This window comes from Marmota flaviventris, chromosome 10 (genome assembly GCF_047511675.1).
Source record: "Marmota flaviventris isolate mMarFla1 chromosome 10, mMarFla1.hap1, whole genome shotgun sequence".
NCBI lineage: Eukaryota > Metazoa > Chordata > Mammalia > Rodentia > Sciuridae > Marmota > Marmota flaviventris.
This window is the reverse complement of record NC_092507.1, coordinates 114,656,822-114,670,292: the sequence shown is the minus strand read 5'-3', so window position 1 is coordinate 114,670,292 and position 13,471 is coordinate 114,656,822. Positions and strand designations below refer to the sequence as shown.

General features: G+C 47.8%; 1 protein-coding gene across 2 annotated transcripts; it reads left to right on the top strand.

Moving 5' to 3' along the window:
• The first annotated feature begins 1,646 nt into the window (after window positions 1-1,646).
• On the top strand, window positions 1,647-11,249 carry Slamf8 (SLAM family member 8). 2 transcript variants are annotated; one of them, XM_027950785.2, is made up of 5 exons: window positions 1,647-2,013; window positions 4,695-5,021; window positions 7,999-8,304; window positions 8,384-8,491; window positions 10,535-11,249. In XM_027950785.2, exons 1-5 carry the CDS (start codon window positions 1,923-1,925, stop codon window positions 10,597-10,599), a joined length of 897 nt encoding a protein of 298 aa, XP_027806586.1. In that variant the 5' UTR covers window positions 1,647-1,922; the 3' UTR covers window positions 10,600-11,249. The 2 variants fall into 2 exon arrangements, with proteins under 2 accessions (XP_027806586.1, XP_071474890.1); XM_071618789.1 differs by lacking the exon at window positions 1,647-2,013 and adding an exon at window positions 4,327-4,454.
• Window positions 11,250-13,471: the final 2,222 nt, after the last annotated feature.

Here is a 13,471-nt window from a genome sequence, read left to right as displayed (position 1 = left end):
CCTGGGCCCATCCCCACCCACTGAGCCAGTATCCCTAAGACCCCAAGTATTGAACAAAAGTGAGAACCACTGACCTCCAGAATAACTTAGCCCACTATTCAAGGCCTCTTTAATCTAACCCCTCCCTTTCCATCCTTCCCACTACTGCTAATCACTAGTTCACACCATTCTAAAGTATTCCTCCTGCTGTCCCTTGGTGTCCTTAGAGCCTACAATCCCACTGCCACGTCTTTGCACACTCTACTCTCCATGCTCATGGCCGGCGCCCAACCTTTGGCCTTCCCCTTTTTCTCTTTCTATCTAAATAATGCCCATTTTCAAGGTGTGGTTCGAATTCTGCCTGTTTAAGCAGCATACCCTGTGCTGATGAGTGGAGACCCCTTCCCGCTCCCTTCTGCTGCGCTGGCTTTGTGAATGGCCCATTGGCACAGAGCAGTGCCTCTCTGCCAGCAGGCCTTCGCCTTTCCTGGCATTTCTGTTGCTATATTTTGATTGTGAGAATGTGAAGGGCAGGAATTCTGTCCCACACACTGTAGGCCTCGTTTCTGGCTGACTTCAAAGTATGGTCACAGCCAATGTGAGTGACAGGTCACAGACTAGACAGGACCAGACTACCCAAGGAGCCTCATTCAGGACAATCAGGACCCTTCCCCAGTGGTAACAACTTGGAAAGCCTTCCTTGAGCTGGGTGTAGTGGTGCACACCTGTAATGCCAGCAACTCGAGAAGCCAAGGCATGAGGATCACAAGTTCCAGGCTGACCTGGGCAAATTAGTGAGACCTTGTCTCAAAACAACAAAAAAAAAAAGACTGGAAATGTAGCTCCATGGTGAGGTACCACTGGATTCAATCCCCAGCAGCAAAAAATAAATAAAAATAAAAATTCCCACCTCGACCAGGGTTATCAGAACGCCCTTTGTGTGAATTATAGGGCTTACATAAAACCAAATGAGGACCTGTGTCTAGAATTCATTTGCCCATTGGTCAGATTATACCCTCCCCTTTCCAGTACAAGAGATAGAACCCAGGGTGCTCTACCACTGAGCTGCATCTCCAGTTGTTCTTATTTTTTATTTCAAGACAGGATGTCACTAAGCTGCCCAGGCTTGCCTTGTGCTTGTGATCCTCCTGCCTCAGTCTCCCAAGTACCCTGGAATTACAGGCATGCACCACTGCATCCAGTTTCATTAGACCTTAAACATCAATAACGCGCCAAGCCCTGAGGGGAATAAAGAAGTGAATCCAAGATCTTGCTGGTCAAATTGCTCATGAAAACCGGAAAACTGATACAACCGACATGCTAAGGGAAGAGTGGGGTACACATAAGGGCAACGGAGAAGGGGTTCTCCCTGACCTTGGAGCGTGGCTGGTCTCAGAATCATGCGCAGCCTGCAAGGGTAAGTGGAACAGCATTCTTGGTAGAGGAAAAAATAAGACACATGGAAGTGTGAAAGGAGTGGTTCTGAAAAGAGGTAGTTCTAGCTGGGGTGGCCAGAAAGCAGAGGGGATGTGGGCGGCCAGACTGGAGAAGACAAACAGCCTCTCCATCTAAGCCAACAATTCAGTCTTTATCCTGGGGGTGGCAGAAGTCTAGGAAAGAGAAGAGAAGCAACTTGATAGAAATTGCAGTTTTGAGGGCTCTCCGTGGGTAGGTTTGGATGCAGGAAATTCTGGTAACAGCCAGGAACACATGAGCTTGTGCAGGGGTGTTTGCCATCGCGCATTAGCCAACCGTGTGCACAGGAAAGAGCCTGGTTTACAAGAATCGGCTCCTGAAGACCCAGCGGGGCCGGCAGCCAACTTCCACTTTACTTGGGATGTTTTCACTTTCAGGGCATCTTGTTCTGAGTCAAGATTCCTCCTTCTGAATGTGGGACTTTCCAGAAGGACCGCAGCTCCTTCCATGCATCCACTTGGCCTGGGATGTGCTGGATTTTGGTTGTCGAGGGAGTTCGCCTGCTTCTCCGGAGAAGGATGGCCACGTGCTTCCTATGGAATCTGCTTCTCTGGGAAGGTGAGTGGGACAGGTGGGCTAGAGAAGAGCAAGCACAGCAAGTTCTTGAGCGACATCAAGTGCTAGGCAGAGACAAAGAGATCTGGGTGGGAAGAGGTGGCAGCACTAGGACCATCAGAATCCTGGAGATATGAGCTATTTGTGGCCCAGGACAGTTAGAACTGAGCCAGTTGCACTTCTGGTTTGGAGAGAAAGTTGAATGTGGGAATCTTGAGGCTCTGGCAATGGGAATTCTATATACCATCTGGAGAGAGATGAAGGCCCGGCAGAACAGGGCTCCTTATAAACTGAGAACTGTATTTCCAGCTCCATGTGGGAAAACTGGGGTCCCTGAGGGCCTGGGCAAGGGGAGGTGGATACTGAGTAGGAGGAAAGGCAAGAAGAGTCAGTTAAATATGGTCCATGTGAACTTGAGGGTGGCCAGCAGTGGTGTGGTATTGGAATGGCTGAGATATGGGTCTCGTCGGGGAGCAATCCCTCCATCAGTCTGATGCCCAAGTTCCCCTCCTTGGTCAACAGGTAGCCAACATGACATTGGTCAGATCCTGCAGGGCCAGGGATGGGAGTCATGGGGTGTGGAAGAGATCAAGTCTCACTGTTAACATCAGAGACTCACAGGGACATTGAGATTGTTTTGTCCAGTATCCCCACCTAAGTTCCTGGCCACAAGGGTTCCAAAGGCCCTGCAGATTCCTTCAACACTTCTAAGTATATGGGGGAAATCATATCTTAACCCTCAGAAGAGCCTAACTCTTCAAGGATTCACAAAATTTTCAAGTCAATGAACATGTGAGGACATTGTCCTAGACTTTGGACATGTGGATGTTTTAAAAATAATTTTTGTTTATTTTTGCACATGTTCAGCAGATGCTCTACCACTGAGCTACATCCCCAGACCTTAAATGAATTTTTAAAGGGCTCTCTGTGACAAAAGAGATCAACCCAAATGATCTGGTACAGCCCCCTTGTTTTATAGGCAAGACCACTAACATTTAGGAAAGTTGATATTCTCAGGTCAAACAGCTGATTTATGGCAGAGCAGGACGGAATAGAACCTAGATCTTGATTGACATCCAGTGAAATTCTATCTGTATGTAAAGCCATCTCCAGTAGGGATAGAGGTGTTTGGGGCCAGTAGGCCAGTGAGATGGTTGAAGGACAAGATTTATTGTGGCCAGCAAAGTGAACATCCATAATGCATCTCCTTAACCCAATTCCCAGCACTTGGGTACATTACTCATGTGTCCTTATTCTGCTCTGTACCCCAGGGGCCACAGCTGTGCCACATACAAGATCAGTCTTCAGCAAATTCAGTACAGTTTAACAAGCTTCTGCTATAACCTGGACCAGGTGGGCGTCTCAGGTGCAAAGATGAAAAAAAAATGATGTTGTCCCAGCCCCGTGGTGCATGCCTCTAAGACCAGCTTGCGATGCTGAAGCAGCTGGGTCACAAGTTCAAGTCCAGCCTGGGCAACTTAGCAAGACGCTGTCTCAAAATAAAATAACATAAAAATGGCTAGGTATGCAGCTCAATGGTAGGGTACCCCTGGGTTAAATCCCCAGTACTTCAAAAAAGATGTTGTTGCCCTTGGAGAACCCATGGTCTGGTGGGCGATGTTGATCAGAAACAGAAAATAATAATAGAAGGACAAGGTTAGTCAGAGTGCTGATCCCTGACCACTGTGCGAAAGGGCAAGTAGCCTGCAGTGAAGTACGGGGAAGGCTGGAAGAGGCAAGGACCTTTCGAGAATGAACAGAAATAAACCAGAGGAGACAGGATCGAATCCTACTGCTGTGCCAGGTACGGGTCAGTTTACAGTAAATTCAGTACAACGTACTGAGCTTCTCCACAGCCTTGTCCTAAACAGGGAGGGCATTGCAAGCACAAAGATGAATAATAATAATAATAATAATAATAATAATAATAATAACTACTTTAATTTGTCCCACTTCTCTCCAACCCCATGGGTCTATCTCTCAGTTCAAGTTTCCATCACCACCTTGAATGAATGTCAACAGTCCCAGTCTCACCCTACTGCCAGTGTTGGAGTGACCTTCCTAACCATGTCACTCTGCTGCTTAGAACCTGAGCTCCCTGCCCACCCCCATTGCTCTACAGATAAAGCCCCAATTCTAATGCTGCTTTCAGGACGAGGCTTGCTCAGGCTGCCCTGACAACTCTGCTGTGTCATTTCCTGCTCCCCTGCAGAGAGCCACTTTCAGTTCCCCAGGACACTTGTTCTCTCCCTCCAGCCCCATGAGCACATTCTGCCTATAGCACTTCCCCTTCTTTCTAGACAGCCCTCCTCTTGACCTGGCTGGTTCAGGTTCCTCCTTCAGGTCTCAGTTTACCTATTTCTTCTCTAAGCCCCTCAAGGCTGGGTGAGGGTCCCCGATCACCCTACCAGTGTTTTCCTGGGACACCCATTCTTCCCACCATGGTACTTAGCACAATTTATTTTAATTACTTGCTTGTCTGTCTTCTCTGTGAGCTCCGAAAACACAGGGCTCAGCTTCTCTTCCTGTTCAGGGATACCGGATCCCTGCAGAGTGCACTCTCAGTGGAAGAGAAGGGAATGTGGGTGGGGGGATCCTAATTGGCTCCAGAGCAGCACAGCTGCATGCAGGAGTGGGACGAAGAGGATTTGCCAGCAGACTGACCAGGGTCTCTGTTTTTCCAGCTCTTATTCCCATGGCAGTTATTGGTGCTCAAGTGCTGAGCAAGGTGGGGGACTCCGTGCTGCTGGTGGCTGAGCATCCTCCAGGCTTCCAAGTCCGCGAGGCCATCTGGAGATCTCTCTGGCCTTCGGAGGAGCTCCTGGCCACGTTTTTCCGGGGCTCCCTGGAGACTCTGTACCACTCCCGCTTCCTGGGCAGAGCCCAGCTGCACAGCAACCTCAGCCTGGAGCTCGGGCCCCTGCAGTCTAGAGACAGTGGCAATTTCTCTGTGCTGATGGTGGACACAGGAGGTCGGGCCTGGACCCAGACCCTGCAGCTCAAGGTGTATGGTGAGTGTATCTGACACTGACTCCCCGACACCCTTCCTCCCACAAAGCACCAGACAGGCATCCTGAGCTACAGGAGCTGGGGAGAGCTGGGTTCCAGAAACCATGTTGCTAACTCAGAGAACAGCTGTTCCCCAGCTGTCATATCTAAGAGAACTCTCCAATACTCCCAGGTGAGCTCCTCCCTGGAGCGGCTGGGCTTTGCCATCCCACCATCCTTGTCTCAACTCCACCTTTTCTTGGCTCTGCAGGCTTGGACACAATGCTTAGCCTCCCTAACCTGCACCTTTTTTGTTCATAAAGTGAGCATTGTAATATTACCATGTATAACGCCCAAAGGGTGAAATGCAACGGCACTTACAAAAGTATCTAGGACACAGCCTGACCTATCAATTCTAAGATGTCATCATAGATTACAAAATATGCCATTATTTTATGTACCACTAGGAAGGAAAAGAAAGATGTTCTAAACTAAACTATGACACAGTGGGATTTTATTTATAAATTAAGTTCAAATTAGACTAAATACAAAGTGTGGAACAATTTTCTTTTCCTTGTTTTTTTTTTTTTGTTTTGAGACAGAGTCTTACCAAGTTTCCCAGACTAACTTCTGACTCAGTCTCTCAAGTCACTGGAATTAAAAGTGTGCACCCCTGTGCCCAGTCAGCCCTACATTCATTTCATATATATATATATATATATATATATATATATATAATTTTTTTCCCCAGTACTGAGGATTGAACCCACAGGTGCTTAACCACTGAACCACATTCCCAGAGACCTTATCTTTTCTTCCTTTTTTTTTTTTTACTTTTGAGACAGGGTCTTGCTAACTTGCTGAGGCTGGTCTTAAATTTGTAATCCTCCTTCCTCAGTCTCCCAAATTTCTGGGATTACAGACATGTGCCACTGCACTCAGCTGCATTTCTTTAAAAAGGTCTTTTAATTGTTGTAAAACGAATTATTTCGAAATTTAAGGGTTAGCCAGGTACTGGGATACACACCTGTAATCCCAGCCACTCAAGAGACTGAAGCAGGAGGAGAAACACTCACAAGTTCCAGGCCAGCCTGAGTAAACTGAGCAAGACCCCATGTCAAGATTAAAAAAAAAAAAATTAAGAGGTGCAGTGACTTGAAAGGCTGAGGGAAGAGGATTGCAAGTTCAAGACTAGCCTCGGCCAGTTAGTGAGTCCCTAAGGAACTCAGTAAGACCGTGTCTCAAAATCAAAAACAAAAAATGTGCTGGGGATACGATTCAGTGGTTAAGTGTCCCTGGGTTCAATCCCCAGGACTAAAAACAAAATAAAAAAAGAAAAAGAAATTGGGATGGGGGGAGGGGTTTCAGATTTAAGAATCGAAAATAAGAATAGAAGCTGGGAAGAGAGAAACAGAGAGGGAAAGGCCATAAGCAAATTGGGGAGGTGTCTCAAACGGCAGTGATGGCTGTCGAGTGATCCTCTGGTGACCCATTCGGGGTGCTGATGCGAAACTGGACTGATTTTCTGGATACGCAAAGTTCTGAACCAGGTCGCACATCTTGAGAAGAAAAATACTGGGTGTATTTCAGCACCCAGGTGACCCTGTTAGCCCAATGCCTTCGTGCAGTGAATAACTTAGACAACCACGCAGGCCTCCCTGGGACCTCTCCCCCATTCCGAGTCTCAGCGGCCACACATGTGAAATGAGGACATTGAGTGCGATAATACATGCAGCACCCACACCACTAAGCTCTCAACTGCCTTGTTCTCAGCATCTGAATTACAGATTTTAAGGAAATTGCTGTTTTATTGCTTCCAAATACATAGCGTGATTAGAACTAATTGCAGGAAGCTGCCAAGCCGCCGTCCTCGGGAGCTCTGCTTTGACAATAGATAAGAACGATTTGAATTAGCAGATCAGTTACTAGAAAATGTCAATGGGTGTTTCTACTGTGCCTGATCGTGTTTGGAAGCAGCTTGTCCTCTTAAGTGGTGTAAATATCCCCCCTGTAATCTTTGTTTATACTATTAGTGTGCCTAGCAAATCATTTCTTTTTTTCATATCACAAATCCCACCAGATTGAGTTGGCATTAATGAGGTTTTACTCTGCTTGACTCTGGAATGCTGTCAGAGACTGAGCCCTCCTGTTGTTTCCAGAGTGCTCTCCCACTGACCCCACTGCCACTGAGATTCGGGATTTGCGCGTCAATCTATATAGGAACGGAGAGCCGCAGCTTGGGACATGGGGACACTGATTTGTTCCATGGCCCAGGTATCAAGCATCTATCTGACAGCACGGGAGAGAGAAGGTTATCGAGATAACAAGACAGAGCCCCTGCCTCTGGGCAACTCCTTCACAGCATTTTGCACCCTTGTGATTATTTGCTTAGTTATTCATAATCATTTGTCAGACACTGTCTTCCTCACCAAACTACAAGCTCCACGATCTAGGCATGGGCTCACTTTCTTGCCTGACTTAAAGGCTTATCATCTCCTGTTGGCAGACCGACACATTGTAAGACAGGTGCTACAAAAAAAAAAAAGGGGTGGGGGGAGTTATACAACGTGCTTGGAGATGCCTAGCACCAAATCTAAAATATCAGGGGTGGCTTCACAGTCAAGGCATTCAGCAATGCGTCCAAGCTGGGCTTTGAAGGATGTGTAGGAGTTTTCTGGGAGGACAAGAACAAAAAGCATCTATATGCACAGATGATCCATGCGGAAGCAGGAAAGATACAAGACAACGTGGCCTGTTTGGGAGAACTGCAAATTAAATAGTGTGGGCAGAGAGGGGCAGCAGGAGGTACAGCAAAAAGGGTGACATGAGTCATTTCATGAAGAGTTTTGGTGACTAAGGAATCAGCTTCTGTTCTGTGGGCAGTGAAATGCCAAACAAGAACAAGAGAGGCCTAGCCAGAGGAGCCACCCAACCCCACCGGAGCCCAGACCTGGAGCCCCACCCAGCCTCCCTGTAACCTGCTCTTCTGTCCTTGCCCAGATGCGGTACCCAGGCCCACGGTTCAGGTGTTCATTGCTGTAGCAGGGGATGCTGAGCCCCTCAAGACCTGCCAGGCCTTCTTGTCCTGCTGGGCCCCTAACATCAGTGACATCACCTATAGCTGGCGACGGGAGGGGACAGTGGACTTTGGTGTTGAGCCACAGAGCCTCTTCACAGACGGACAGGTGCTAAGTGTTTCTCTGGGACTAGGAGACAAGGACGTGGCCTATTCCTGCATTGTCTCCAACCCTGTGAGCTGGGACTTGGCCACAGTCACCCCCTGGGAGAGCTGCCATCACGAAGCAGGTAAGTCATGGGCCTCTGGTCAGTGGGGAGGGATCATAAAGCATAGAGCCCACCTCTGACCCTACCCCTCCGTGTCCAGCACCAGGGGACGCCTCCTACAAGGATATGTTACTGGTGGTGGTGCCCATCTCGCTGCTTCTGTTCCTGGTTGGTCTCTTCTTCGCGTGGCACTGTGGCCTCTGCTCAGGTAGGGGTCCTGCTGGTGCAGGAGATGGTGCAGGAGGTGGACCTACTGGGGAGGAGGGTGAAGGCTGGACCTCCCTCTACTTAGGCTTCAGATGACCTGTCCCCCACCTCTTCTGCCTTATTTCTTGGTCTTCTCTACTTCATACTTTGGTCTCCAACCACACTGAGCCACTCAAACGGTCTTCTTGATTTTGTTTTTGGTACCAGGGATTGAACCCAGGGGTCCTCAACTGCTGAGCCAATTCCCAGCCTTTTATTTTTTGTGTTGAGACAGGGTCTGGCTCATTTTCTTAGGGTCTTACTAAGTTGCTGAGGCTGGCATTGAACGTGCAATCCTCTGGCCTCAGCCTCCCCGAACTGCTGGGATTACAGACATGTGCCACTCCCCTTCTCCATTTGACTAATTCCCACTCAGTCTTCAAGGTAAGGATGTCCAGGAGGACTTCCCTGACCACAACCCTTCAGCCCCACCATCAGGTTGGCTAATGTCCTTTCTTTAATCTCCAGCGATTACCCCAATTACATAACTAATTATACTTGTACCCCAACACACTGAATTCTGAGCCCTTTAAAGGCAAAGGCTGGGGTCACCGATGAGGCCTGTCCGGTGCTTCCTAGAACACAAGCAGTATTGGTAAATATTTGTCAAGGGAAAGTATACATGAATCTCAACCCCCTTCTGAAAGAAGACTCTCCCTGGCCAGGAGCTGATAAGGCCACCTTCTTCAGAAAAAGAAGAAATAGAAAACTCTGAGATCAGAACAGTTTCTGGGCTCTATATCCAACTTAGCCTCTGCCTCTGGCCAGGATGCCCTATCCTTGAAAGAACTAGCAATTCTGACCTGGCTTCCTGGCCATTTCTATGCCAGGTGGCCTGAGCTTCCTGGTCACAGGGTCAGCAAAGAAGGAGCACAGAGACCTCATTATGGTGGGTGTGTTCTGGAGCGCCAGAGTATTGGCCCAAGCACTGAGAGCAGGAGCAGGTTATGTGACTGATTCCTGCTTGTCCTTCCCCTGGGGACAGGAAAGGCAGGGGGAGCAGCTGTGGCTGCACTCTGCCTGCAGGCCCTGTCTACTAGGGGGAGGGTCTAGCCCTGGCCCTTTGCCCCCCAAGAGGCCTAAGGATTTATGGAAAGATGGTTGAAACCAAGAGAAGAGCAACTCCCTCTCCCCCCATACTGAGTATTGAACTGGGGAGCACTCTACCACTCTGCTACATCTCCGGCCATTTGAAATTCTACTTTGAAATAGGGTCTCACTAAGTTGCTGAGACAGGCCTTGAATTTGCAATCGTCCTGCCTCAGCTTCCTGAGCTGCTGGGATTACAGGCATATACCACCACACCTAGCAAGAGCAGTTTTTTTTTTTAAAAAACAGCTTTATTGAGATATAATTCACACAGTGCACAGCTCACTGGCTTTTAGTCTATCCACAGAGTTGTACATTTATCACTACACCAATTTTAAAACATTTCCACTGCCCCAAAAAGAAACCCATAACCCCAATTCCTCCATTCCTCCCACTTTCCCAAGCAACCACTAATTTACTTTCTGTTTCTCTGTATTTTTCTATTCTGAACATTTCATATAAATGGAATCACATTGTGTGGTCCTCTGTGACTGGTTTCTTCACTTAGCCTAATCTTTCAAGGTTCAGAAAAGAGCAACTTTGACTATTGAGAAGGGATAAAGAGGACCCAACCACCTGGGATAGTGGAGAGACTCCACACAGGGAGTTCCGAGGCTGGTCCTAAGTCTACCATGTGGCCTCTGGTCATTTAACCAGGTCCATCCATCACAGCCCTAACTTCCCACGGCTTCTACAGCTAAATACATGGCACAGGTGCACATCAAGATCAGACATTAAGAAGAACGTCCTGTACCTTAAGAGTTTCCTTTTCCATGATTATGGAAGCTAAGGAGAGATGTCCCTTTGCCCAAGGTGACCTTATGACAGAAAACATAATTCGGAGCCCTGGGGCCAGACCAAGTATGCCAGAGTCTAAACATGAGAGGGGTAACTTTCTTTCTGATCTCCTCACCAGGGAAAAAGAAGAGGGACGCCTGTACTGACCGAGTGGCTGCAGAGACAGAGAACCCCCTTGTGTAGAAAGTGCCACGAGAGACAATAAAATCTGACCACTGGGTCATGAGGAAACCCCCTGTCTAAGCACATGATGCTCCCGGGACACAGCTGGTACCTGGAAACCTTCAGGGACCTTCTACCTCCTATGACATTTCTGGAACAGCCTGGGCAGCTGTCACACTGGCAGGACAGAAAGTATTGGCATAAACTTCGACACCTCTCCCTTCTTTCTCCTCACTGTTCATGTCCTGGCTCTCACTGCTGGACAAGATGGGGCTAACAGGATGTTCCCTCAAGAACACCAGGAGGCCGGGAATGGTGGCACACGCCTGTAATCCAACCACTCTGGAGGCTCAGGAGGATTGCCAGTGTGAAGCCAGCCTGGGCAGCTTAGCAAGACCCCGACTCAAGAAGAACGACAATGAAAAAGGCTGAGGATGTGGCTCCGTGGTAGAGCACCCCTGGGTTTAAACCCAATACTACCAGAAAACAACAACGACTCGAGACGTTCTCCAAGATCACAAGATCACTATTCAAGGCACTCACCATTCCCCAAAGAACTGCCTCCAGCTCTGGTCCTAGGCTCTAAAAGACGTTCAACAGGGGCTGGGGTTGTGGCTCAGCGGTAGAGCGCTCGCCTCGCACGTGCAAGGCCCTGGGATCGATCTTCAGCACCACACACAAATAAATAAATGTATAAAATATATATATATATAAATGTTTTTTTTAAAAAAAAGACATTCAGCATTTGAACAGAGAAAATTAATCACACATTACCAGTTCCAGTCTAGCCTCCAGCCCCCATGGTTTGAGGTTCCAATACTTATTATTATTAAAAGAACGGGTTCTCAAATAAGTGAAGGTGAGAGGTAGGGAACAGGGATTTCTCTTTCTGGCCTGAAGAACTTTTAGGTCATCTGAGTTCATGGCCCCTCAAAAATATTTTGCAGTTAAGGTTGACCAAGAGTGGTTGGCATGCCATATGGTTGGAATGAAAGCCATTTGACTGGTAACATCTTATTAAGAGACATCCTCACCATCTCCATTGACCCTCATCCCTCTTTCAGGATCTAGGGGAGGAGGGGCAGAGTGTATCATTAAGGTTCTCTCCTCACTCTCTAGCACAGTGACTGAAAATATATACTGAAATACTGAAAAGATATACTGAATTTGCCTCAACCAATAGGAAGTTCTTGCTCAACTTCCACAAAAGCAGCTGAGCTCAGGGTAAGTCTTTCTGCCTGAGACTTGGAGTGAAGATCCAGGAAAAGCTACAGAGAAGGAAAATTATGGAGCGGAGGGGTGCTGAGGCATTTTAGACTCTACCATTTTTCTTTTCAGATGCAAGTGTAGAAAAGCTACCCAAGTTCAAGGAGAGAGACAAAGATCCCACCATTCAATGGGAGGCTGTCAAGGTCACATTGACATATGGGATAGAAGATGTTATTGTGGCCATTGGATTTTATTCTGAGTCTCACTCAAGTCTTGCTAATAGAAAGGAAGGAGGTGTTGAAAGAATAGACATAGATTTTTGAATATTTACCCAGAGTGGCTTTGATCTCTCCACTAAGATGTCAGTCCTGTCCTAGGACCATCTCTCTTCTCCCTGATGCCTGGGAAGCACTTGACTTTGCACAAATGATCAGTAAAACGGGCTCCCTCCTCCACTCAGCTGTTCCTGGATTTCCTCTTCGTGGATCTTTTTAGAGTCCCCCCTGATTTTCACCTGGATTTACCTAATTCCCATCCATTTCCTGCACCTACTTCTCTCCTATTACCTTCCACCTAAGCCCACTGCACAGTGTACATGCCCCCGGGTTCTGCCCTGGCTTGCCACTCAGAGGCATCCCTCATGCCTGATCACTGAATTACGCAAAACTGGCCTGCCCCTAAAAATGATGTAAGAAAAAAAAAAAAGCCTAAGATCTAGCAATGATGGACATTTTGGTCCATGGACAAAAAAACACACACCACTCCCCACCTTTCCTCCCTTCATCCGCAGAGTCTCAACTCAGACCAGAGCACTTGTAAATGGGGTGGGGCCCACGGTTCTTCCTCACAGAATGACTCTTAGCAGCCTTGCCTACACAGTGATTTTCCAGTGAACTGCACCGGGGCCTCTTTGAACAGATCCACGCTGCTCGAATAAACTAGTGTTCCCATCCCCAGTGTGACTCACTTGTCAACTAGTAGACTCATTAACCTTCTATTGAAAAAAAAAAAAAACACACAAAGGGTTTCCATGAGACCAATTTTTGTGCTCATAAGCATTGAGATTGATGCTTTAAAAGTGACAGCATCACAAATAGGAATTGAGGGTTCCACACATGATGGGTGCACTTTGAGCACCCGGGGGGGAGTCACACTTGGGAACAAAGAAAAGCCTTTGCCTACAAGGAGTTTATTTTCTATACCATATAAATAAACGAGCAAGTCTGTGTTAGATGTTGGCTTGTTCTGTGAAGAAGAATAAGGCAGAGTAAAAGGCGAGGGAATGATACGCTGGGGACAAAGGGTCCATCTTAGATAAGGTGTCACTTTCTGAAAAGGTGACACCGGAACAGAGAGGCCAGGGAAGTGAAGGAGAGGGCAGAAAGTGCTCCAGACACAACAGAAAATGCAAAGGCCCTAAGTAAGAAAGGTCAGAGTGGCTAGGTTCAAACAAAGCAAAGAGAAGGGACGGGCAAAGGGTCCAGAGAGAGTCTGAGGTCACATCCCATGGGGCCTTGCGGTCTTCAGAACACCCCTTCCTTCGGGTTTGGGTGGCAGAGAGTCCCACTCCCGTCAGTTCAGATGTCAGGCTGCTCCCAGAATGACCTCTTACATCCTTATTTCCATGAGCTGTGTTCAGGGGCACAGGCCTGTAATCCCAGCCACTCAGAAGGAGGCTGAGGCA

What these genes read in the sequence shown, in the direction of transcription:
- Slamf8 (XM_027950785.2), top strand. Translation starts at nt 1,923, where the DNA reads ATGTGCTGGATTTTGGTTGTCGAGGGAGTTCGCCTGCTTCTCCGGAGA. An exon ending in CCTGCAGCTCAAGGTGTATG is followed by an intron (nt 5,022 to 7,998) that starts GTGAGTGTATCT and finishes GTCCTTGCCCAG; the next exon opens with ATGCGGTACCCAGGCCCACG. An exon ending in GAGCTGCCATCACGAAGCAG is followed by an intron (nt 8,305 to 8,383) that starts GTAAGTCATGGG and finishes CTCCGTGTCCAG; the next exon opens with CACCAGGGGACGCCTCCTAC.